Source organism: Panthera uncia, chromosome E1 (genome assembly GCF_023721935.1).
Source record: "Panthera uncia isolate 11264 chromosome E1, Puncia_PCG_1.0, whole genome shotgun sequence".
NCBI lineage: Eukaryota > Metazoa > Chordata > Mammalia > Carnivora > Felidae > Panthera > Panthera uncia.
The window spans coordinates 16847642-16869228 of record NC_064814.1 but is presented as its reverse complement, the minus strand read 5'-3'; the positions used below and the strand labels follow the sequence as shown (position 1 = coordinate 16869228).

The following is a 21587-nucleotide window of genomic DNA, read 5'->3' as shown; positions in this document are numbered from 1 at the left end:
TCGGGTCCCTGCCCAGGTCTGAGGTCCCAGCTCTCTGGGCAGTCATAGGTCAGGAGCACCCCCATCGAGTACCTGGAGGTGTTCCTCTCTCCCCTGCGGGCACCACAACACCAAATCTAGCCCCCAAGAGCAGGGAAAAAATGGAAAGCAAAATAAGCTATTAAGTACAGAGGCAAAACATCCTGACATGGGAGAAAATTATGAGAGAAATCCTAGAATTACTTTTGTGCACAAAGTTGAAGGCGAACACACATTAGACCCACCTACTCTTAGGAAAGGGGAACAATGCAAAATGGCTTTGGGAAAAACAGAACCAGCCTATTTGGGATCTGGATGGTGGCAAGGGAAGTGGAAGAAAGACTAAGTTGGGGTTGCAAATTCAGGGCCAGCAGGTGCCAGGCAGACAATTACAAAAGTAATGAAGGCTTGGTGTGAAGGGATAAATCATAACTGACACTCCACTTCCTTGTCAGGGACACATGCCAGCATGTGGGTACCGGGGAAGTCAAGAGAACTCAGGACCCAGCTAAGGTGGGACCTATCGAACCTTGTTGCCATTCAGGACTGTGGGAAGGGCTGCCAGACCTTCTGATTTTTCGAGGCAGACAGGACGTCCAGACTTTTTCCTTTTAATGTTTATTTATTTATTTTGAGAGACAGAGAAAGAGCAAGCACAAGCCAGGGAGGGGTAGAGAGAGAGAGGGAGGGAGAGAATCCCAAGCAGGTTCCATGCTGTCAGCACAGACACCGATGAGGGGCTCGAACTCAGGAACTGCGAGATCATGACCTGAGCCGAAATCAAGACCCAGTTGCTTAACCAACTGAGCCACCCAGGCACCCCAGCACATGTGAAATCTAGTTTTTAAACATCGGTGACAAATCCCTATTGAAAACATGTTTAAGGACAAAAATTAATCCAAACACAGTTTCTCCTCAAGCTGTCATTGAGCAATTTCTTCTGAGAACAGTGGATTGGGGTAACTTGTAAGGGCAAAAATCAGAAATAGTTGGACTTGTATTTATGCTCACGAGTAGATTACTTAACCTCTTGGGGACCCAGGGTCCTCGCGTATAAAATGAGATGATAATAAATTGCCTTACAAGGCTAATGTCAGGATTAGATAAAATGGTGTTTCTGAAGTGTTTGACACATTACAGCACTCAAGAAATCAGCTGTTTTGCACTGAATTTTGGGGGTGTTCCCTGTTTTCTGATGGAATGCTTAAATACTTGTTATTAAAGTTCATTTATTTATTTTGAGAGAGAGAGCATGTGCACATTCAAGAGTGGAGAAGGGGTACAGAGAGAGGGGGACACAGGATCCAAAAGGGTCTCTGTGCTGAGAGCAGAGAGCCGGATGCAGGACTCGAACAGATGAACCGTGAGATCAGGACCTGAGCCAAGTCCTACACTTAAGAGACCCAGGCGCTCCTACTCCCTGCAATTCGGATTTAATTGGTCTGGAAGGGATCCAGGAAGGAGTGGTTTTTAAAGCTCCCCGGGTGAGTCTAATGCGCAAACGCAGTTGAGAACCACTGAGTTAGGGACCACAAAGATGAGACAGCCGGGTCCACCGGAAATGAAGACCTGGGTCAGTTGCGGCGCTCTCCGTTTCTAATTCTAACTAAAAATTTCTGAGAAGCAAGTAACGAAAAGGCAATTACTGTATGATTTCTCTCGGCAAGGTACTTAAATTCATAAAGACCAGAAAGTGGAATGGTGGTTACCAGGGCTGGAAGAAGAGGGAATGACGAGCTGTTGTTTAATGGGTGGAATTTTGCAAAATGAAGGGTCCTACAGACACTATGGGAATGTAGTCGACACTACTGAGCTGAATACTTAAAATAGTTAAGATTGGGGTCGGGGGGCACCTGGCTGGCTTAGATGCTACAGCATGCAACTCTTGATCTCAGGGTTGAGTTCGAGCCCCTGGTGTTCGAGTTGGGTGTAGAGATTACTTAAACATAAAATGCTTTTTTAAAAAATGGTTAAGATGGTAATTTTTGTGTTATGTCTAATTTACCCCAATTGAAAAAAATTTTTTTTTTAATTTCTAATGAAAACTCTTCCCAAAAGTAAGATTAGTGAGATTTTCTAGCAATAATGTTTGTCTGACTCCATGCGATCTTGTAAATTTACTGTAATCTAAAATGACCTAAATTTACTCTCACCTGAATTTCTTCTGTGAAAATTTAAAAAAAGGAAACCTAGTTTAGAATGGGATTGGGCGCCCAGCAGGGGGAGCTCTCTGCCCTACCACTTGGCAATTGCAGACCCAACTGGAAGAGAAGGACCTTAAGTGGAAACTAGTTTCCTAACCCAGCGAGAGGAAGAAGGTCTTTCCTCCTGCCCCGGCAACAGCGCAGCCAGTGAGAAACAGTCACAGCTCAGCCAATGAGAAGCCACCATACTTCCAGTTCTCACTTTACTCCAATGAATTTTTTGTTTATAACAGCCTCCCCAACTTCCTCCTTTCCTCTATTATGGAGAGCAGAATCTCTCCTTTATTCTGCGGACTTGCCTAAGGCTTTACTGCAGCCTGCTTGTTCTGAGTTGTGATGCTCTGATGTTCCCATATAAACCCATTTTTGCTAGCAAAATAACAGGCATTTTATTTTTAAGGTTAACATTAGTCCAGAGAAGAGCCTCCAACAACTCTAAGGCTGCTCAGCAAACAGGTGCTGGCACCCACAGAGCCAATTGGGCTTGGCTGGAGGACCCTGGAGTTTGAGGGTAAGTTTTCACCTGGATTTTGAGCTCCGCTGTCTTTGTGTTTGAGTTCTCCAGACTTTATTCAGGATCTGTTTTAAGGCCTTATCCCATCTGAGAGTGTTTGCTTGGCCTTCAGTTTGACTCCTGTTTGGAACCAGACTGCCCCTGGTGCAACTGTGCCTGTTGGAAGTGTATTGGCCTTGGGTTTGACAGAAAACAGACTCACTACAGCAGAATCTGGGGGCCATATCATTTGTTCCTCTTGGATCAGCTACCGTCCTTTTCATGGGCAACATCTTCAGCTGATATTGGCAGAATCCACAGCACACCTCTGGTCAGGATTCAAGTAGATACCTCAAAAACCCTTCCCAGAACTAATACTATATAAAGAAACCCTTCAAGGCATCCAGACCAGAATAGAAGATTATAAGGCTTGGAGCCTCATTATCCCCTGTACTAGTCCCTATAATACCAACATTTTACCAGTGAGAAAACCCAATACTGAAGATGGAGGTTTATCCCAGACCTCTGAGCAAAAAATAACATTGTTATCCCTTGGCACCTGTTGCTCCCAAGCCCCATATGCTACTGAGGTCTGTTCTCACTGAAAGCTAATTTTTCTCTGTAATTGATCTATGCAGTGCATTTTTACCATTCCTTTCATAAGGATAGCTAATACCTTTCTGCTTTCATTGGGGAAGAATGGAAATGCACCTGGACGGTAAGCCCCAGGGTTACAACACCAAGTCCTCCTTACTTTTCATGAATCTTAAAAGCTGATTTGGGTGAAAGAAAGTTTTCTGTAGGCTCTACTTTGTTACAATTTGTATATGATTGATGTCTCTGCTCCCCTTCTCAAGCCTCTTCACAGGAGACAGCATCCACCTGTTAGAACTTTTGGCCTTAAAGGGACATAAGGTCTCAAAAAAAAAAAAAAAAAAAAAAAAAAAAAAAGCCGTTTGCTCAAACTCAGTTCAATACCCAGGGCATCTAATCCTGAAACAAGGACTACATTTAGACCTGGACAAAACCCCTCACAACTGCTTAACCCTGATAGATTACCTTTTGGCACCCCTCCCCCCATGGAAAGTTACAGGAGGCTCTAACCATTGCAGGTTTTTCATGCTTTACTGATGGTTCTTATTTGAAAGATGAAAATGGTAAATAATGTGCTGGGTATGCTACTGAAGCTCCTTTTGAAGTCATTGAAACAGCAGCTTTACCTTTGACTAATTCAGCCCAACAGGCTGAATTATACACCCTTATTCGAGCATGTAACTTTGCTAAGGATAAAACTTAGCATTTATACTGATAGTCGGTATGCTTTGGGTGTAGCTCATGACTCTGGAATATTATGGAAACAGCAAGCTGTCTTTACCTCCGATGAGGATAAAATTAAAAACGGCTTCTATGTCCAAAATTTATTAGATGCCATCCTTTTGCTGGCTGCTCTGGCTATTATTAAGGGTCCTGGGCACTTGAGACTCAATTTCCTGGAGACCAAAGTAAACCACCTTGCTTATATTTCCGCTAAACACACCGCTCCCAAGGAAACCAAAAGCTAAACCTCTGTCATGTTCCAAAGTGATGTTCTCCCAAATGGTAACTTGGAAAAATTGACCAGAGATACCCAACAGTTGGCCTCAGAGATGGCAAAACAATATTGGAAATGCAATAATTGTTGGCTTAATAAAGAGAGAGACCTCTGGTTTGGACCAAATAACAATCCAGCGCTACCAAAAATTCCAAATTTCTCATGTACATGCATTAAACCATTGGTCTACTGACAAAATAATAGCATTCATGAATCAATATTGGTGGGGAAATATTAATAAGGTCGCAAAAAGCACCTGCGTCTCTCGTTCCACCTGTCGAAAGTATAATCCAGGGAAAACTGTACAGATGGATTTCATACAGCTTCCCTTTCTCATGGATATAAATGTTTTAGTCATGGTTTGTATGTTTCTCACTGGTACAAAGAGTTCTCTTGTAGACAGGCCAATGCTGCTTCTGTGGCTAACATTCCATTAGAAAAAGTTATCCCTACCTGGGGACCCCCTCTCGAACTTCATAGTGATGAGAGAACACGCTTTGGCAGTCAAGTGCTTCAACAAGTCTGTGCTGTTGGCTGATTTCCCAGCACTTCATTGTGCACACCATCCTCAATTCTCAGGGTTAGTTGAACAGACTCATGGCACTATTAAGACCCAATTGGCTGGGGCGCCCGGGTGGCTCAGTCGGTTAAGCGGCCGACTTCGGCTCAGGTCACGATCTCGCGGTCCGTGAGTTCGAGCCCCGCGTGGGGCTCTGGGCTGACGGCTCGGAGCCTGGAGCCTGCTTCCGATTCTGTGTCTCCCTCTCTCTCTGCCCCTCCCCCGTTCATGCTCTGTCTCTCTCTGTCCCAACAATAAATAAAAAACGTTGAAAAAAAATTAAAAAAAAAAAATAAAGAAAGCGCCAAACGCTGACTGGACCCTCATGCCATCTGGTGACCTGAAAGTAGAGATGTCCCAGAATTGAAGCAGATGATATCTGAGGAGACCGCTTTCCTAAGATGTCTGGGCAGGTCTGTCTACCTTTTTCTCATGATCCCAGGACAAATTAATCTTACACTTGCTTTTTCTGAAGGATTAGAAGGTTCAGAATTCACAAAAGGCTTCTTTCATCTGGACTATTAACTGACTTTGGATTCTTATCCAAATTCACGGTCTCTGAACTTTATGGTCTTTGCAGCCTTAGGAGGTTGTATTGTCAATAACACATTTGGTTCAAGCAGTTCTTTTGATACAACAATACTGTTTTTAAACATCTTTGAGATTTTTCTGTTTTGCAGAAAGTTCATCAGCTGTTGCTTTATATTTATAGCTGCACTGTATCTTCCCGATTGTGCTTGGTTAATTCTCTCAGTGTGCTCCTCTGGTATCCACTGCTCTTCTTTCATTGTTGCTTTAAGTGGAGACTTCCAGAAGGCACACATGATTCCTGGTTTGCCTTCATAGGGAGCGCCTTTCTCCCCTAAGTCTGAATAAGTGCAAATAAATATTTCAGTTAGCTACTTTCAGACGTGGAGTCCTGGTTTAGAACCATCATACAGTACGGAATTGCTATGTTACTTTTTCTGCTTTGTATACTCATTTTGAGTTTTGTATTTTGTTGCCTATCAGGCTTCTAAAAATGATGTACCCAATAAGGTGATGCTGGCTCAGTGCTTGGAGATGATCTCCAGTGCGTAACTACAGTCTTGATAGATAGGGACTACAGATAGGAAGTACCTGACAGTTCTCTCCCTCCTAATCTTCCTTGCTGCTCAAATGTGGTTTGAGTGGTTGCCAACCGCTGGGCGCTTTCCCTCCTACTTAGGACATGACAACTAGGAAAGGTCCTTCCTGGTACTGAGAAAACCACTAAATGTGGAGAAACTGACTCTTGATCAGTGACACTTTCAAAGAAAGATCTTGATCATGAGAGGGAAATGTGCAAACTAGTAAAAGGAAATCTTGTTTAGAAAGGAATTGGGTGCCTGGGTGGCTCAGTGACTTAAGCATCTGACTCCTGATTTTGGCTCAAGTCATGATCTCACGGATCATGAGTTCAAGCCCTGAGTCTGACAGCAGGGAACCTGCTTGGGATCCTTTCTCCCTCTCTCTGTCCCTCCTGTGTGTGTGTGTGTGTGTGTGTGTGTGTGTGCACGCGCACGCCCGCGCACCCTCCGGCATGCTCTCTCTTTCTCACTTTGTCTCTCTCTCTTTCAAAATAAATAAACATTTAAAAAAAAAAAGGAATTGGGAGGCTGGCAGGGGGCTTTCACACACTACCACTGCAACTGCAGACCCAATAGGAGACAGACTTTATACCTGGATGCTGCTTTCCCAGCCCAGCAGGAGAAAAAAAGGCTTTCCTCCTGTCCCAGCAACAGCCCAGCCAATGAGAAACAGTCACAGCTCAGCCAATGAGAAATCACTATATTTCCAACTCTCACTTTAATGGGCTTTTTGTTTATAACAGCCTTCCCGACTCCCCCTTTTCCTCTGTAAAGCAGCAGGTCCTTTCCTTTGTTCTGCAGACTTGCCTATAAGTTTTGCTACAGATTACTTGTCCTGGATTACAATTCTCAGCTGTTCTCAAATAAACCCATTTTTTGCTGGTAAAAATAACTGGAAGTTTTATTTTTTTTTAACGTTTATTTATTTTTGAGACAGAGAGAGACAGAGCATGAACAGGGGAGGGGCAGAGAGAGAGGGAGACACAGAATCTGAAACAGGCTCCAGGCTCTGAGCTGTCAGCACAGAGCCCGATGCGGGGCTCGAACTCACGGACCGTGAGATCATGACCTGAGCCGAAGTCGGCCGCTTAACCGACTGAGCCACCCAGGCGCCCCTGGAAGTTTTATTTTTAAGGTTAGCATTTCCATCAGCATTGCCAAAACAATATATTGAGTTTTGATTCTTTTTTTAAATTTAATTTAATTTTTAAAAATTTACATCTAAAATTAGCATCTAGTGCAACAATGATTTCTGGAGTGGATTCCTTAGTGCCCCTTACCCATTTAGCCCATCCCCCCTCCCACATCCCCTGCAGTAACCCTCTGTTTGTTCTCCATATTTATGAGTCTCTTCTGTTTTGTCCCCCTCCCTGTGTTTATATTATTTTTGTTTTCCTTCTCTTATGTTCATCTGTTTTAGTCTCTTAAAGTCCTCATATGAGTGAAGTCCTATGATATTTGTCTTTCTCTGACTAATTTCACTTAGCATAATACCCTCCAGTTGCATCCACGTAGTTGCAAATGGCAAGATTTCATTCTTTTTGATTGCTGAGTAATACTCCACTGTATATACGTATACACCACATCTTCTTTATCCATTCATCCATCGATGGACATTTGGGCTGTTTCCATACTTTGGCTATTGTTGATAGTGCTGCTATAAACATGGGGGTGCATGTGTCCCTTCGAAACAGCATCCCTGTATCCCTTGGATAAATACCTAGTAGTGCAATTGCTGGGTCGTAGGGTAGTTCTATTTTTAGTTTTTTTAGGAACCTCCATCCTGTTTTCCAGAGTGGCTGCACCAGCTTGCATTCCCAGAGTTTTGATTTTTTTATACACATTTGAGAGCAGAACTGACACTTTCCCCTTTCTTCACAAGTCTGCCTCAGAATTACACGAACCTGGCCTTCTGGGTCAAACAAACATGACACTGTGCCTCACACCTTTTTTCATTCAGGGGCCCCCATCAAATGTGAGAAATACTTTAAGAGACACCAGTATGAGGGTCATCAGCTCATCCCTATCAGCATGAGACTTTCCTAATTTTAGTGTCTCAGAACACCTCAGCTCAGTGCAAACTGATACAATTGGTCATTCTACTAGTAGTCCCACATCTGAGGGAACAAAAAAGGAGGAAAGTAGAGACAGGAAGAGGGAAAGGAATAGAAGAGGAAGAGAGAACACAATGGAAAAGACAGAGGAACTGTCAGTGGTGTATGTGGCTTTTGACGGCCCTCCGTGGGTGACCTGGTTTTTTGACTCTTCCTTTGAGTTTATTATGATTATGGGTATGATTACCACCAGCAGCTAGTGTAATAAAAGCTGATATTGTGAACATGTGTGCAATACCATGCCAGTGTTTTTTACAAGTACTATGTCATTTCTTTCCAACTATAATCCTATAATAGATAAATAGTATTATTTTCCCTAGAGTAAGAAGCCTGACTTAAGATTTAACTTGTTTTCTCTTGGGTCTATAAAGAAAGACACCAGAAAGTCATCTTGACTTTCCTAAGAGGATAAATTTTTGGAGTATTAAAAGTAGTTCTCTTCCCCTGAAGATAATCAGGGTAGCCGCAGTTAAGTGTGAGCCGATTGCTCTACTGTTCAGGAAAAGAACAAACCTTTTAGGGGGTGGGCGTCCCCTGAAGACAAGGCAGCTACCCTTAGAAGGATTGACTAGGAGAATTGACTCCCTGACCCCAGCATCCTTGGGGAAGGAAAGGGAGAGAACAGAGGTTTCAAATCTTCCCAGGAAAGGGCCTACCGAAATCTGAAGACCCATCCTGGATGGCTAGTCCAAAGTAGTGAGCTCTGTAACCCTGCAAGTTCATGCAGAGAATCACCCCTACGTGCACCAAGTCCTGAGGAAGCAAATCATCCTCCTAGAAAGATCCATGGTAGAGGACCTGGGAACCTGGATCTGCAGAAGCACCAGGTTTTATGGACTGTGTGGGACTGTCAACAGTGACACCATGTGGCAGTGAGAAGCAAAGGCAGGAACCTCCACTGTGCCTCAGGGCATGGGGGCCTTGAAGTGGGGTTTGCTCAGTGAGAGAACCACAGATCTGATGCAGCTGATCTCAAGACACTGAAATGGCTGGAGATTGCTGCATCAGGCTGCTCTATACTCTTTTCTTTTAAACCCACTTCCTTATTTCCTTAAGTGTTGAATTCAGAAAAGTGAGCAAGTTATATTACGTGATGAGTGATGGCTGCTGTATTGAGTGGAAAAATGGAGGCTGAGGTCATTTGGAGGGGGTGGGGGATGGGATGCTCTTTTGCAAAATCAAACAAATTATTTCCAGTTTCCTCCCAAGAAGCTTTTTTCCTTGATCCTGAGTTAGGCATTCTTATAAAGACCTGTTTTCCCAGTGTTAAGGTGCAATTGTGACTTCCTGTTGACTTGCTCTGGCTTCCCTCAGTGACTGTAAGCTTGTAGAAGGCAGGGACGCTGTTTTGTCCACCATTATGTCTCCACTGCCTTGTATGTATTGAAATCAAAGTGTTATTTTTATACCTAACCCATAACCCAGACTCAGAGAAGGTCTGGAAAGAATGAATCTTTTTACTTTGATGCCTGATGCTGTATTCTTTCTAGCTAGTGTCTTCTATTTGGAAGGCTGTAGACCTCTATCTTGAGGTCTGAACTTTAGTTTCAAGGGCAGGTCAAATAGGCTGCCGCCCTGAGCCAACACACCACCTGCCCTGGGCTAGTTGTTTGCGCTACCGACTTGACATTCTTTTCTTAGAAACTGTACTCAAAATGCAACCATGTGGCTTAATAAAAGTTTTCAAAAATGACACAGAAAAGAAATACTTTCAGATATTGTAAAATCACTTTTATTTTTTACCATATCCAACATTTCAGTGACCCATACATGACTGATTTAGGAGAAAAGATCTGGTTTTATGATTTTTCATGTCTTCTGTAGGGGTGAATATATTTTTTCCAAAGAACAGAGAAGGAAGCTGAATCATGAAACCATATGGTGAACACTGTCACAGCAGGAGTTGTCCCGAAGCTTAAAGGAAATAGTTTTCAGACATTCAAAAATATATACTTCTTTATGGGAAGGGAGAATAACCATTGGAAGTCTAGCCTTAGAGCCTATATGGCGAAAAAAATTAATATGTCAAATGTGAACTCACAGGTGATCACTTTATAATGGATTATGAAAATGAATTCAGAGATGTTTGGAGCCCTTAACCTATGAAGGCAATTTAATGGAAGAACTCTAACTTCCACTTCTGGGGCTAGGTAAGCTGCTTGTCTGACCCAATGTGGAGTTTATGACGTTTACACTCCTCTAGTGAGTTGAAGCCAGCTACTGACCCTTAATGGTGTCACCAAACTCAGCTCTGGGAGCCGGCACTCCAGAACCTCAGGTTAGGGGATCAGGGGAATGTGTAGGTAGGAATAGGTTCTGATTCCTATCTCTTTGTTTGGTACTCCCTTTGAAGTCCTCTGTGGACTAAAAAACTGGTTCCCACTTAGTCATGAAGAAACCATGAGAAATGAGTTGCATTTCTGAGATATTTCTATCTCTTCAGTCTGATGTTGAAAGCAAAGGGCTTTCTTTTGGGAGTGAGTGGACTGATTAAGCACACAGTAAGAAGCAAGAGGCCCTCTCATTAGCTGGACACGGAGACTGAAATTCTGGTGACTAGAATGAACTCAGAGGAGCTGAGCTTGTGGATGGATGAGATACAAGGGACATGGGGGTCTGAAACACTGTTTTATGGGACTGTAGAACACAAAGGGTAATGTCTCTTCCTTTCCCACTTTCCTCCCTTAGGAAACCCCAGGAGTAGAGGTTGCTTTCAAACAAATAGCTGTTTCCATTTAACAATTATGTGCATTGCATTTTTCTGCTTGCTGAACAGCAAACTGGCTTTCCTCCTCTTTGTTCTTCTCTTTCTGCCTATAGGGCAATTTCCGCCTCTCTATTTTGCAAGGCCGGTAGTTCAAATACAGTGCTATGGTGATTACACCCACTCCAAGAGCGACAATAATGATGACAAAGATGGTGGAGCTGATTCCTTCATCCAGGCCTGCCCAAGCACAGAAGACAGAGAATTGGGAGGGTCAAGAGGGCAAGAGAATCCCCCCCTCTCCGGCTTACCATGCCCACCTCTCAGTCTCACCCTTCCCTACCCACTGAAATTTTTCTTCTTTCCCTATTTGGGTAAGAATCCCAACCCCCTTGGGCATTTCCATCCTAGGCCTGGCAGCAGGAAAGCCACAGTCACCTCGAACGATGACAGCAATGTCTTTGCTGACAGAGCCCAGTTGGTTAGAGGCTGTGCAGCAGTAGGTTCCTGTGTGGTTCTGGGTTGCTTTCCGTGGCACTTCAAAGTTGAATATCACTCCATTCCAGGTACACACCAAGGTTGGAGTTGGGTTTCCCTTTGGGACGCAGGCAAGCAGCTGCTCTGTCCCTTTCACCCACGTCTGGTTGCCAGGGCAGTCAGATTCCTCTAACCGGGGCTTGTCTGGAAAAGAGAGTCCCCCAAGGAGCTGAGCTCAGTGTGCCACATTCCTTCCTCACTGAGATGCTTAGCTTCCTCTCCCCTAATCCGAAAGCTGTGTCCCTCCCACCTGACAGCTTTACTTCCCAAGGGAAGGAGCACTGTTCCCTGCTTTGGGGCACTCTTCTGTCTTCCATTTTCTAGGGGCAAGGAGTGAGAGATGCAGCAAAGGCATCTTAATGGATTCAGACTCAATGATCTGGCCTGTCCTATCAATGCTGGCTTCCCGGCTTCCCATCTTTGCTTCTCAGTGAGTGAGGAGATGGGTAGGGGCGAACCCAGAGATGAGGGATTTTCTACTTTTCAAAAACACAGATTTTTATATGAAAATTTCCCCCCTCAGCATAAAGTCCAACTATCACTTCGTGTTCTCAGCCATCAACCCTCAACTAATACCAGCTAATCACCCTGCATTCTCTTTTCCGTTCCCAGGTCCCCCTCATGTTTCTCTCAGCTTACTTTCCTGGGGATAATGTAAGCTTGGGGAGCTTTAATTTTATTTCACCCTTTGATGTTTTATTTTAATGAGAAAAATGTAGCAACTCTAATAATGAAGTTGCTGGCCAAGAACTCTGGAGAGGAGAGACTAATAGTAATCCTTGTTTTGACAAGAAAGATCAGGCCTCTACTCACATAAGACATGGAGCTGGACCGCAGTGGTTTTGCTCAACCGCTGACCCTGAACCTCCAAAGAGGCCTCACAGGAGAAATTTCGGCCGTTATCTTCCTCCCTGGTGGTAAGTAAAAGCCAGGCAGGTTCCCCAGGGGCAGGGAGATCTGGGGCTCCCTTAAGCCGAAGAGTAGGGCTGGGTGATGTTAACACATGCCCCAAACAGGTCACATTAATGTCTGTCCCTGCCAATGGGTATAATTCTTCTATCTCTAGGATTGGTGGAGGGAAGCCTGTAAGAAAAGGAAAGAGAGAATCAAACATTTTTCTCAAAATTCTCAGCCAGTTCTATACTCTTGCTTCTGATGGTATGGTATCTAGGCAGATAAGACAGGGAAAACTTTGGATACCCTACTGCTTCTGTGCTGAATGGCAAGAGCAGTGAGATTTGGGAATTTGAGAGCTCTTCTTATGACAAATGCAGTGTCCATACGTTTGGCTATTGCCTCTGTGGCAAGGACAGCAAGATGGCTTTTCATCTTATAAATTTCCTCCCCACCTCAAAAAGTTGTTCCCAGAAACAAGCTGAAGGACGTATAATCACTCTGTAAGTAAGATGGCCACAAGAAACGGTGAAGGCTGAACACAACTACTGTCTCAATGCATGTCTCCAACCTGCCTGCACTCATCAGAGAAAGATCACATGAGAGTGTCCCGAGGAAAGGTTAATAGGGATATTTGCAGTGGAACCACCAAGGATTTACTGTGGAAGTTTCAGTGGCAGAGAACCCTCGTGAGGAAGGGAAGAGGCAGCTCACTTACTATAGACATGCACTGGCTCTCTTGTTTTCTGTTCCATTGGACCCAGAGATACAAGGCAAGACAGCTCCTGATCACCAGTCTCCATGGCCCGAACTGTGGCATTGGCCCATGCTGTGTCTCCCTTCCAGGAGACAAACAGGCTCAGCTCTTGGTCTCCCAGGAACATGTGGAACATTACCTCTCTGGCGGGGAACACCCTAGCCAACTCGCAGCTCACAGCCTCTGCCATCCCAATCTCCAAAAGTGAGGAGACCCAGATTTGGGGACTCTGAGAGAATTCTGCCAAAAAATGAAGAAAAGGAAAGAAAGGAGAAAAGCCATGATAAATCATGTGCTATATAGGACCCCACAATTTAGGAAGGGAGTGTGGCTTAAAGCTCTCTGTCTCCCAGGGTAAGATTACAGCCCAGGTAGAGATGGGGCTCAATTACTCTCACACCCTAATCCTAAACTCTGTGGGAACTTAGTCCCAAAAGGCCAAGGTAAGATAAAGAAACTGAGCCTCAGGATCCTTCCATACCTGGACTCTGACTCACCAAAGATCCGGAGTACCTTGATGGCTGAGCTACTGTGAAAGAGCCCTCCACCATGTGAACTCAAGTCCAGTTCTGCACGGCAGGAGAAATTGCACCTATCATCTTCCCTTTGGGCTTTGACATTGACGGTGATCTCAGCTCTTTGGGAGGCCACAGCCAAGTTCATAAAGTCCTTTCTGTGTAGTTCCTGGTTACCCTGGAGAAGGGTAAGGGTGAGGTTCTCCAGGGGTGCTACACTGGGCACATGGCACTTCACTGTGAAGGCTTCATCCATGGCTACCCATGCCGGCTGCAGCTCCAGGATCACCTGCTCGGGTGGCTCTTTAAGAGAAAAAGGTGGGCTTGATGAGAGAAGGCTACTCACCTCTCCAGAAAGAAATGGTATAGGACAGAAAGCTGGTGATACAAGGTGACCGTTACTCTTAAACCATCCGATCAACCGTGTCAGCTTTCTGCCAACCCTGCCGTACATAAGACAAGTCAGTCTTCTGGCTCTTCTTCTGCCCATCAAAGGTGGCTAAAGTCATAGCCAAGAAATGTGACTGTTGAGGGGCAGGTCCCTTGCGTTGACTGTTGCTGCCATTCTGGAGAACTTTTATCTCTTACCAGAGGTGCTTCAGAGGCATGAGCAGCTTCTGAGGAGCTCCTTAGCATCACACAAAAACTACACCCTAGTCTACCAAGCTTTTACCCCAAAGAGATCACACTTACTCTTATGGCAATATCCTTGCCAATGCTATTTGCCCACCTGAAAGATCTCCCTCACCCATGCCCTTCACTTCAAATCCTTACCATTCTGCAGGAGTGAAGCTCAAGAGCCTCCTTTTCCATGGAGACAGAGACCCTCCTTTTTCCAGTCCCTATTTATTCTAAGAACTTGTGCCAAATAATTTAGCACAAATTGTATACTTTTTTGATCATTTATAAGCTGGCATTATTAGTATATGCCTCCTATACCTGAACATATTCTCAAGCACGATGTCTGGATGCCCTCTGTGGTCTGCTCCTAATTTAAAGTCCTTCACCAAAGGGAAATAGAAGTAATTGGCTCTAGAATTCCTGCAGTATAACAGAAATCTCTACTAAGGGCCCAAATTGTCTCCCCCAAAAGAAATCTCTAATTTTTCCCTAAGTAAGATATAGTCATGTTCCCCCAGTCTTCCCTTCCTCCTCAGCCCTACTCACGATACACAGTGATGTCAAGGCTTGTGTCCTTTTGGATCCCTGCACAAGAGAAGAAGCACTGCAGAACAGAATTCTCTGTGACATCCTCCAGAAGAAACTCCTTCCACTGAGGTCCTTTGTCCACCTGGGTTTTCTTTAAGTAAGTCTCAATTCCACTGGGTCCTGGGTCTGGACAGGTAGTGCTGCAGTTGATCATTAGGGACTGTCCAAGCTTTACCAGGGCCTGATCTGGCCAAACGGAAACCTCAAATATCTCTTCAGTTGCTCCTGAAATGATCAACCACACATATATGCCAAAGACTTTGGTGAGGACCACAAGACCCTAGTCTATCAAGAAGGCCTAGTCTATCAATTTGTAGGTTAGAAATAGGAAACCTACCCTGAAGAAAAAGTTACAAAGAACCAGACAAGAAAAAGACCCTTAATGAACAGGTAGAACCCTGATTCCACCATTCCCTGCATTCATTATCTTTCCAGTAATCTTGGTTTCTCCATTAGTGTCACCTTGGAAACTACAGAGTTGTTAAAACTCATGCCAAGGAAACCATTCTCTTCCTAAGCTTCCAGATGTCTTAGAAGCTCCCAGGACTGGCTGCTGAGGGCCCTCAAGGGCTTAGTAGGCCCTAGAGAAAAGAGCTCTGTGCTTACACCTCAAATCAGTGTTTCTCTGAAATTATGGTCTAAGAATTGCCTTCACCAAAATCACCTGGAATGCTTGTAAAACTACAGACTCTAGCTCCACCTCAGACTGAATGATTAAGCACTTGTGAAGGTGGGATGTGGAAATACGCAGTGAACAGAACAAGCACTCCTGATGATCCTTATGCATGCCGAATTATGAACCCACTAGCCTAAAGGTGACTCCTAGGGTCATTCATTTCCCAGAGTTTTTCACCACTTCTCAAAATAAGACTATTCCTTTTTTGCTTTGGTACTAAGGCAACATGTTTTTGGATGCTTAAGAGTTTAGTCTGTTAGGGAAATCTCAGGTGCAATGAGAGAGACATCAGGTAAAACTTTCAGATGCCTTATGTAGGTGAGAGGCACAGTGTCCTGGAACCTTCCCCACAGGTCCCCTTTAGCTACTCCACGTCCACCATCTGTTTCGTCTACCAAACACCGGGCCCTTCTAGGAATACACAACTCATGTAGCAGTGTTACCCACTAAAGCTCCAGTTCCTTTCTTGCCATCTGGAGCGCTCGCTCCTCACAATTAAGCTATGGGTCCTCTCCTATCAAGACGCTATTGCAACTTCATGACACAAAAGGTGGCAACAAAGAAGTAAAAATATTCTTAAGAACAGAAAACTAGGACAGTCCTGGGCTGGCAGGGGGCCAAAGAGAGAAGGCATATTTCTTAGGGGAGAGTTTTCTCTGATGGTTTGTTCTCCTGTTCCTCAATTTGGGTTCCCCAATTATAAGCTAGAGACACCTACAGATTCTGTGTCCTAATGATCCAAAAATAGGAATCTCTCCCAAGGGTCCAGACAAATGAATAGTATATTTTTGCCCCATTCAGTACTTCTTATGCTCTTACTGACCAGCCACCTGCACTTTGGCACATACTGACTAAAGAAACTATCACAAATAGCCTTACCTGGGCCAGGGTTCAAGGCCAGCAGGGCCCAGACACAAAACAGTAGCATTTCCATCCTTGTGAGAAGGGCCAAAAGCTGGAGAGAAAGGAGAAAACAGTGCTGGAGAAAAGTGACCAAAGAAAGTAAAAAGGATATAGAGAACTATTTCTTTGGTATTGCTAAAGATCAAACCCTTTCCTGACACCTTGAATAGTCTGGAGAAATTATAGCAAGAGTAACAGTGGTATGGTGTGGATGTACTAAAAGGACGTAGCAAGGGGCACGTGGCGTGGGTGGCTCAGTTGAGCTTCCAACTTTTGGTTTCGGCTCAGGTCAGGATCTCGCAGTTTGTGGGTTCGAGTCCCATGTTGGGCTCTGTGCTGGTGATGCAGAGCCTGCTTGGGATTATCTCTCCCTCTCTCCGCCCCTCCCCACTCGTGCTGTCTCTGTCTCAAAATAAATAAAAACTTCCTAAAAATATACAAAAAAAAAATTAAAGGACATAGGAAAATAGTAGGGGATATTAGATTAAGTGAGATTCCTGTATATGTTTGTGTTGCAGTTATCTGTTTACATATTTGTCTCCATCTACTTGAGTCAGTAGAAGGCTATTAGCATGGAAACATGAAAAACGAAGTTTGGAGAGATGTAATCAATGTTTATCTAGCACTGTCCAGTGGGAAGTGACCGTGAATCTAGAAAACATGGTCACAAGAGTCCTGTTCTCTGATGTAAGGGAGAAATGTTTCATCAGGGCTCTGTTCATGACCTCTATGAGATATCCCTCAAGATAATCCTTCTCTCTCTGCTCTGCCTCCATGTTCACCAAGCAACCTTTGGATTATTTCGTTGGCTGAGTTAAGTCCTAATTGTCCACCTCTCTTTTCTCCACTGATCTGTACCAAGTTTTTTTTTCTTTTAAAGCCCCCCACTGAAGCTAATTTATTCTAAGAAAGGTTTCTTAACTAATCCTGTCCCTCTTCACAACCCCTCACTTACAACAGATTGTCTGCACCTCCCTTTACACCAAATGTGATTTCTGAAGCTGCATGTTAAAATGCAATTCACTTTAGTGAATTATTTTTAATGATGAATTCATTACTATGCTAGAAATTCCCTGAGGACAAGAGGCTATATTTATCTTGCATCTCCACCTCCTAGCACAGCGCCTGGCATGTTATGGATATCCCACGAAGTGGATGACTACCCTCTAATTCTGTAGTATTTGAATTTTCATACATTGGGTTTTACACAGGTGTACCTTTACTTATATTCTGGTCTGAAAGAGCATATAAGGGTTTTTTTTTTTTTTTGGTCTTTTTTATACATGCATAAGATAACAGGCATATCAAAATTTATATTTCCAAGTGAATGTTACTCTTTGAATACTTTGGGAGGCTATAAATTTATTCCAGTAATGACACCATTATTCAAAACTTTTTTTTGAAATGATTTAGAGCTGGCTTGTAAGCTACACAAGAAAAATCAGTCTATTAAACTATTTTGTTATTCTTTGAGGAAAAAATGATATGACTCAGACACCTTATTCACCAGATTTAGCTCTGAGTGCCTTAACATCTCTTTCCAAGGAAGATCTCCTATCAACTGAAGACATTCCTAAGTACCCCAGACTTTGAAGGAATTTCAAAATAAGAGTTTCAAGTAATAACAGCTGTTTGAAAAAGTACAAAAGCCCTGAATGGAATTGCTTATATTCATACATTATTTCAGCAAACAATTATTGAGCACCTACAATATTCCAGGCTCTTAGGAAGGTATAGAAGTTACCAGGATTTATCCCATGACAATAGGAATCCCTGGAAGTTAGTGGGAAAGACAAATGTAAATAAAAATAACAATATTATTCCAAGTGTTACTATAAAAAGGGGGGGGGGTGACAGTAAAGTGAGAATTAAATGACTAAATTCAAGCCAAGTGTTTATCCCAACTCCTGGCACATAAGACTTCAATATGTTAGTGATGATGGTGATTGTGCCACTGCTACTGATAATGATAAATTGATCCAGGAGCATTGAGGAGGGAATCATTACTTCTCTCTGAAGGAGCTGAGGTTTCTCAGGTCTCCTTTGAACTGCATTTTCTATTATGACTGGAAGTTTATTAAGGGATGAGGTGATACGGAGAGGAGGTCAGGTCAGACTTATTTGAGAAAATTCAAGAAGTTCAGTATGGGTAGCATACAGGAAAAAGGACTGTGGGATAAAGAAGTAGGTATACAATTGGGTCAGTAAGCAGGAATTTACAGAGCTTTTAAAGCAGGGGGGTGAGATAATCAGCTTTATTTTTCAAAATGACAACACTGGCAGTGTGTGGAAAAAGAAAGATGGAAGAAAAGACTGATGGCCACGAGATCTGGTAGAAGGTGACTGCGGTAATCTAAGGGAGATCCAAGGGGGCCTGAAGGCATTAGTGACTGCAGAATTTTTATATAGAGGATATTCAGGGGGATCTCTGTCTGGTTGAAAATGGGGGTTAGAGGTTATGTTTGCATAGTAAACATACTTGTTTTACTTAAAAGGGTATGTTACAGATTAATAAAATAGCAGTGTTCTACATATTTTTTCACATCTTGCATAATATTTAGAATATATCAATTATTCGTGTCTACTTTTATTTTAAAAGCATCAAGGGGAGGATAGAGGAAAATGGCATCCCCACCGTTTGAAGGGCATGCATAACATTCGTTTAGCTATATAATTTTTTTAAAATATCAGTCACGTTGGACACTGTAGAATCCCAATTACTGTTGAATTCGTTGAGGTAAAGTGCTCTCTTCCTAACACCCATTCCAAGCTAGGCACTTACTACGGATCTGTATCTCACTTCATTGACTCTTTTCTCAACCACATCTTGTCTAATAGCTTCTAACATTTAGTAACCATATACAGTACTATGTTCCAGGCACTACACTGACTGGCTTACTTTAGTTATCTCATAGCAATCTTATGATAATTGCCACTTTTACAGATGAGGAGATGGAGACTGGAAGAGGTAAAGTAACTTACCCCAAATCACACAACTAATTAAGAGGTGCAGCCAGCATTCAAACCCAGGCATCTTTACTGCTGGGCAATTCTTACTACTTCACTGCTTCTTTATATTCAGTGACTCTAGATTATCTGTGCTTCGATGGGGCCACTGTGCCACAAACAATCCTGCATAGTGGTTACTCCAAGAGCTCCTGTTTCATTCATCTCTCCTTAGCTTGCTGATGGTACCTTTCTCTGCAAACCTAATCTTGCCGTGAATTAATCTTACAGATTATATTCTCCTAGAGCCTTGGCTAAAAAAGATTTCCCATCTTTGATCTCTATAAGCCAACCTGGGTGGTTTTCCCTTGTGGTTGCCACTAGTACATGCCACATAGATATAAGAAAATGGAGAGGGGGCGGGGTCGTGCTGATTCTTGTTGTTTTCATTCTGGGATACTGACAATACTTTGTTTGTTCTATGTTGTTCCAAGTGCCCTCTCCCCGCCCAACTATCCTCACAGCTGTTAAGAGTTCATCCTTGGGGGAGCCTGCGTTGCTCAGTGGATTAAGTGTGGGACTTCTGCTCAGGTCATGATCTCACAGCTGATGAGTTTGAGCCCCATGTCAGGCTCTGTGCTGACAGCTCAGAGCCTGGAGCCTGCCTTGAATTCTGTGTCTCCCTGTCTCTGAACCTCTCCTGCTTGTGCTCTGTCTCTCTCTCAAAAATAAACGTTAAAAAAAAAAAAGTTCATCCTTGTTTTCACGTAGCATGTTACGATCAGGTACTGAAACGCGACGTTTTTTTATTCATTCATTTTCTTTTAATTTTTTTAACGTTTAATTATGATTGAGAGACAGAGACAGAGCATGAGCAGGGGAGGGGCCGAGAGACGGGGAGACACAGAATGTGAAGGAGGCTCCAAGGTCTGAGCTGTCAGCACAGAGCCTGACGCGGGGCTCGAACTCACAAACTATGAGATCATGACCTGAGTTGAAGTCTGACGCTCAACCGACTGAACCACCCAGGTGCCCCTTATTCGTTCATTTTCTTAGAAAGCAAGCAGCATCCCTAAGAGGAAATGAATTTTTAAATCTTTTTAACTCCTTTGGCTTACTTGCTCTGTAGTAGTATATGCCATATGAAAGGTTTAAAGTGTCTGAAATCCTAGGCCTCTAATCCAGCCACTGAAGGGTTGCAGGGAGGGCGTAGGCAGGTGAGGGGAGGACGGCACACGCCGACATGCCCTTGGGATGGCTTTGGCTGTGGAGCGCACCTGGCCTTCCGGTCCGAATCTGGGGCGCTCCCAGGGTGCCCTGCAATTTCTCATACATCCGGGAGTCACATCCCACCCCCTGCATGGTCTTCTCCCTCGAATTCCCTGGAATTCGCTTCCTCCTCGCGGAACACTCCCCCCAGGTGAGCGTACGTTCGTAATCAGGGCTCAGCACGAGCACCCCCGTGTCCTCCCCCCATAGTGCCCAGGCCGCTGCCCGCCAGCCCCACGCTACTGCTTTCGGGACGCGCACCTCCCTGACACCTCGCTTGTCAGGCCAGCGGGTCTACCTCCCCTGCCGGACTGTCAGCCCCGGGAGGGCAGGGCATCCACACCTCGACCCGACACAACAGCTACAAAGACTCGAGGGCAGGACCGAGCCCGGCGCTCGGACGCGGAGCGCAACGCCCGTTCCCGCTCGGAAGGAGTCTCCCGTCTGGCCTGCACACAGTGTGGCTCTCACGCTCTCGGCCCCACAGGCCGGGAAGGGCTTCAGAGGCGGATGGTATTTAAAACGTGAAAGGTATGTGGAAAAACCACTCCAGCGAGTGCCCCTCTGGGTTTCCGGCCCACTGCCGCGTGACAAGGCGAAGCCCGTCACACGAGGTCAGGCCTCTGCAGACCTGACGGAAAAAGCCAGGAGGAGACACCGGCATGAACCTAAGCACACAAAGCAAGACCTAAATCCTCACGGAGGGCCGCTGCTCGCCGCTCGCCGCTCCTGTCACTCCTAGGATAGCTAGACCGCTCCGCTGCCTCGCCCGCGCTGTTCTCAGAAACTTGCCACGCGCTCAGACCGTTTGGTAGGCAGCGCCAGGCGGGGGCGCACGCGCGAGCTTCTGGCCGGAGGATTTCCTGATCTGCCCAGAAACTCGTGACGTTTACCCAGAAGCTTAGCAAGGGTTGGCCGAGGCCAATGGGGCGGACCAGGAAGCTGAACTCACAGGAGGGGGTTGCAAGGGAAAATGAAGGTAGAGAAGCCTGTGTCTCGCTTGGTAGAGAGCTCATGTTTGATTCAAGATAATAGGTACTAAGCAAAACAAAGTGAACACAAAAGAGTAAGGGTTGTTGTAGGAAATAA

General features: G+C 44.4%; 1 protein-coding gene across 3 annotated transcripts; it reads right to left on the bottom strand.

Annotated features, from left to right (window-relative positions):
* Window positions 1-9797: 9797 nt before the first annotated feature.
* LOC125926672 (intercellular adhesion molecule 5-like) lies at window positions 9798-21322 on the bottom strand. 3 transcript variants are annotated; one of them, XM_049636336.1, is made up of 8 exons: window positions 21187-21322; window positions 16260-16335; window positions 14663-14929; window positions 13478-13798; window positions 12942-13220; window positions 12143-12412; window positions 11231-11473; window positions 9798-11032 (listed from the first exon to the last, which is right to left on the bottom strand). In XM_049636336.1, the coding sequence occupies exons 2-8, from the start codon at window positions 16312-16314 to the stop codon at window positions 10824-10826; spliced, it is 1644 nt and encodes a 547-aa protein (XP_049492293.1). In that variant the 5' UTR covers window positions 16315-16335; window positions 21187-21322; the 3' UTR covers window positions 9798-10823. The 3 variants fall into 3 exon arrangements, with proteins under 3 accessions (XP_049492293.1, XP_049492292.1, XP_049492294.1); XM_049636335.1 differs by having other exon boundaries at window positions 21199-21322; XM_049636337.1 differs by lacking the exon at window positions 21187-21322 and adding an exon at window positions 20760-20846.
* Window positions 21323-21587: the final 265 nt, after the last annotated feature.

Coding starts and splice junctions, on each gene's coding strand:
- LOC125926672 (XM_049636336.1), bottom strand. CDS start 16,314: ATGGAAATGCTACTGTTTTGTGTCTGGGCCCTGCTGGCCTTGAACCCT. Junction 14,930..16,259: donor GGCCTTGAACCCTGGCCCAG/GTAAGGCTATTT, acceptor TGATCATTTCAG/GAGCAACTGAAGAGATATTT. Junction 11,474..12,142: donor GGTCCAGCTCCATGTCTTAT/GTGAGTAGAGGC, acceptor TCTCTTTTCCAG/ACAAGCCCCGGTTAGAGGAA.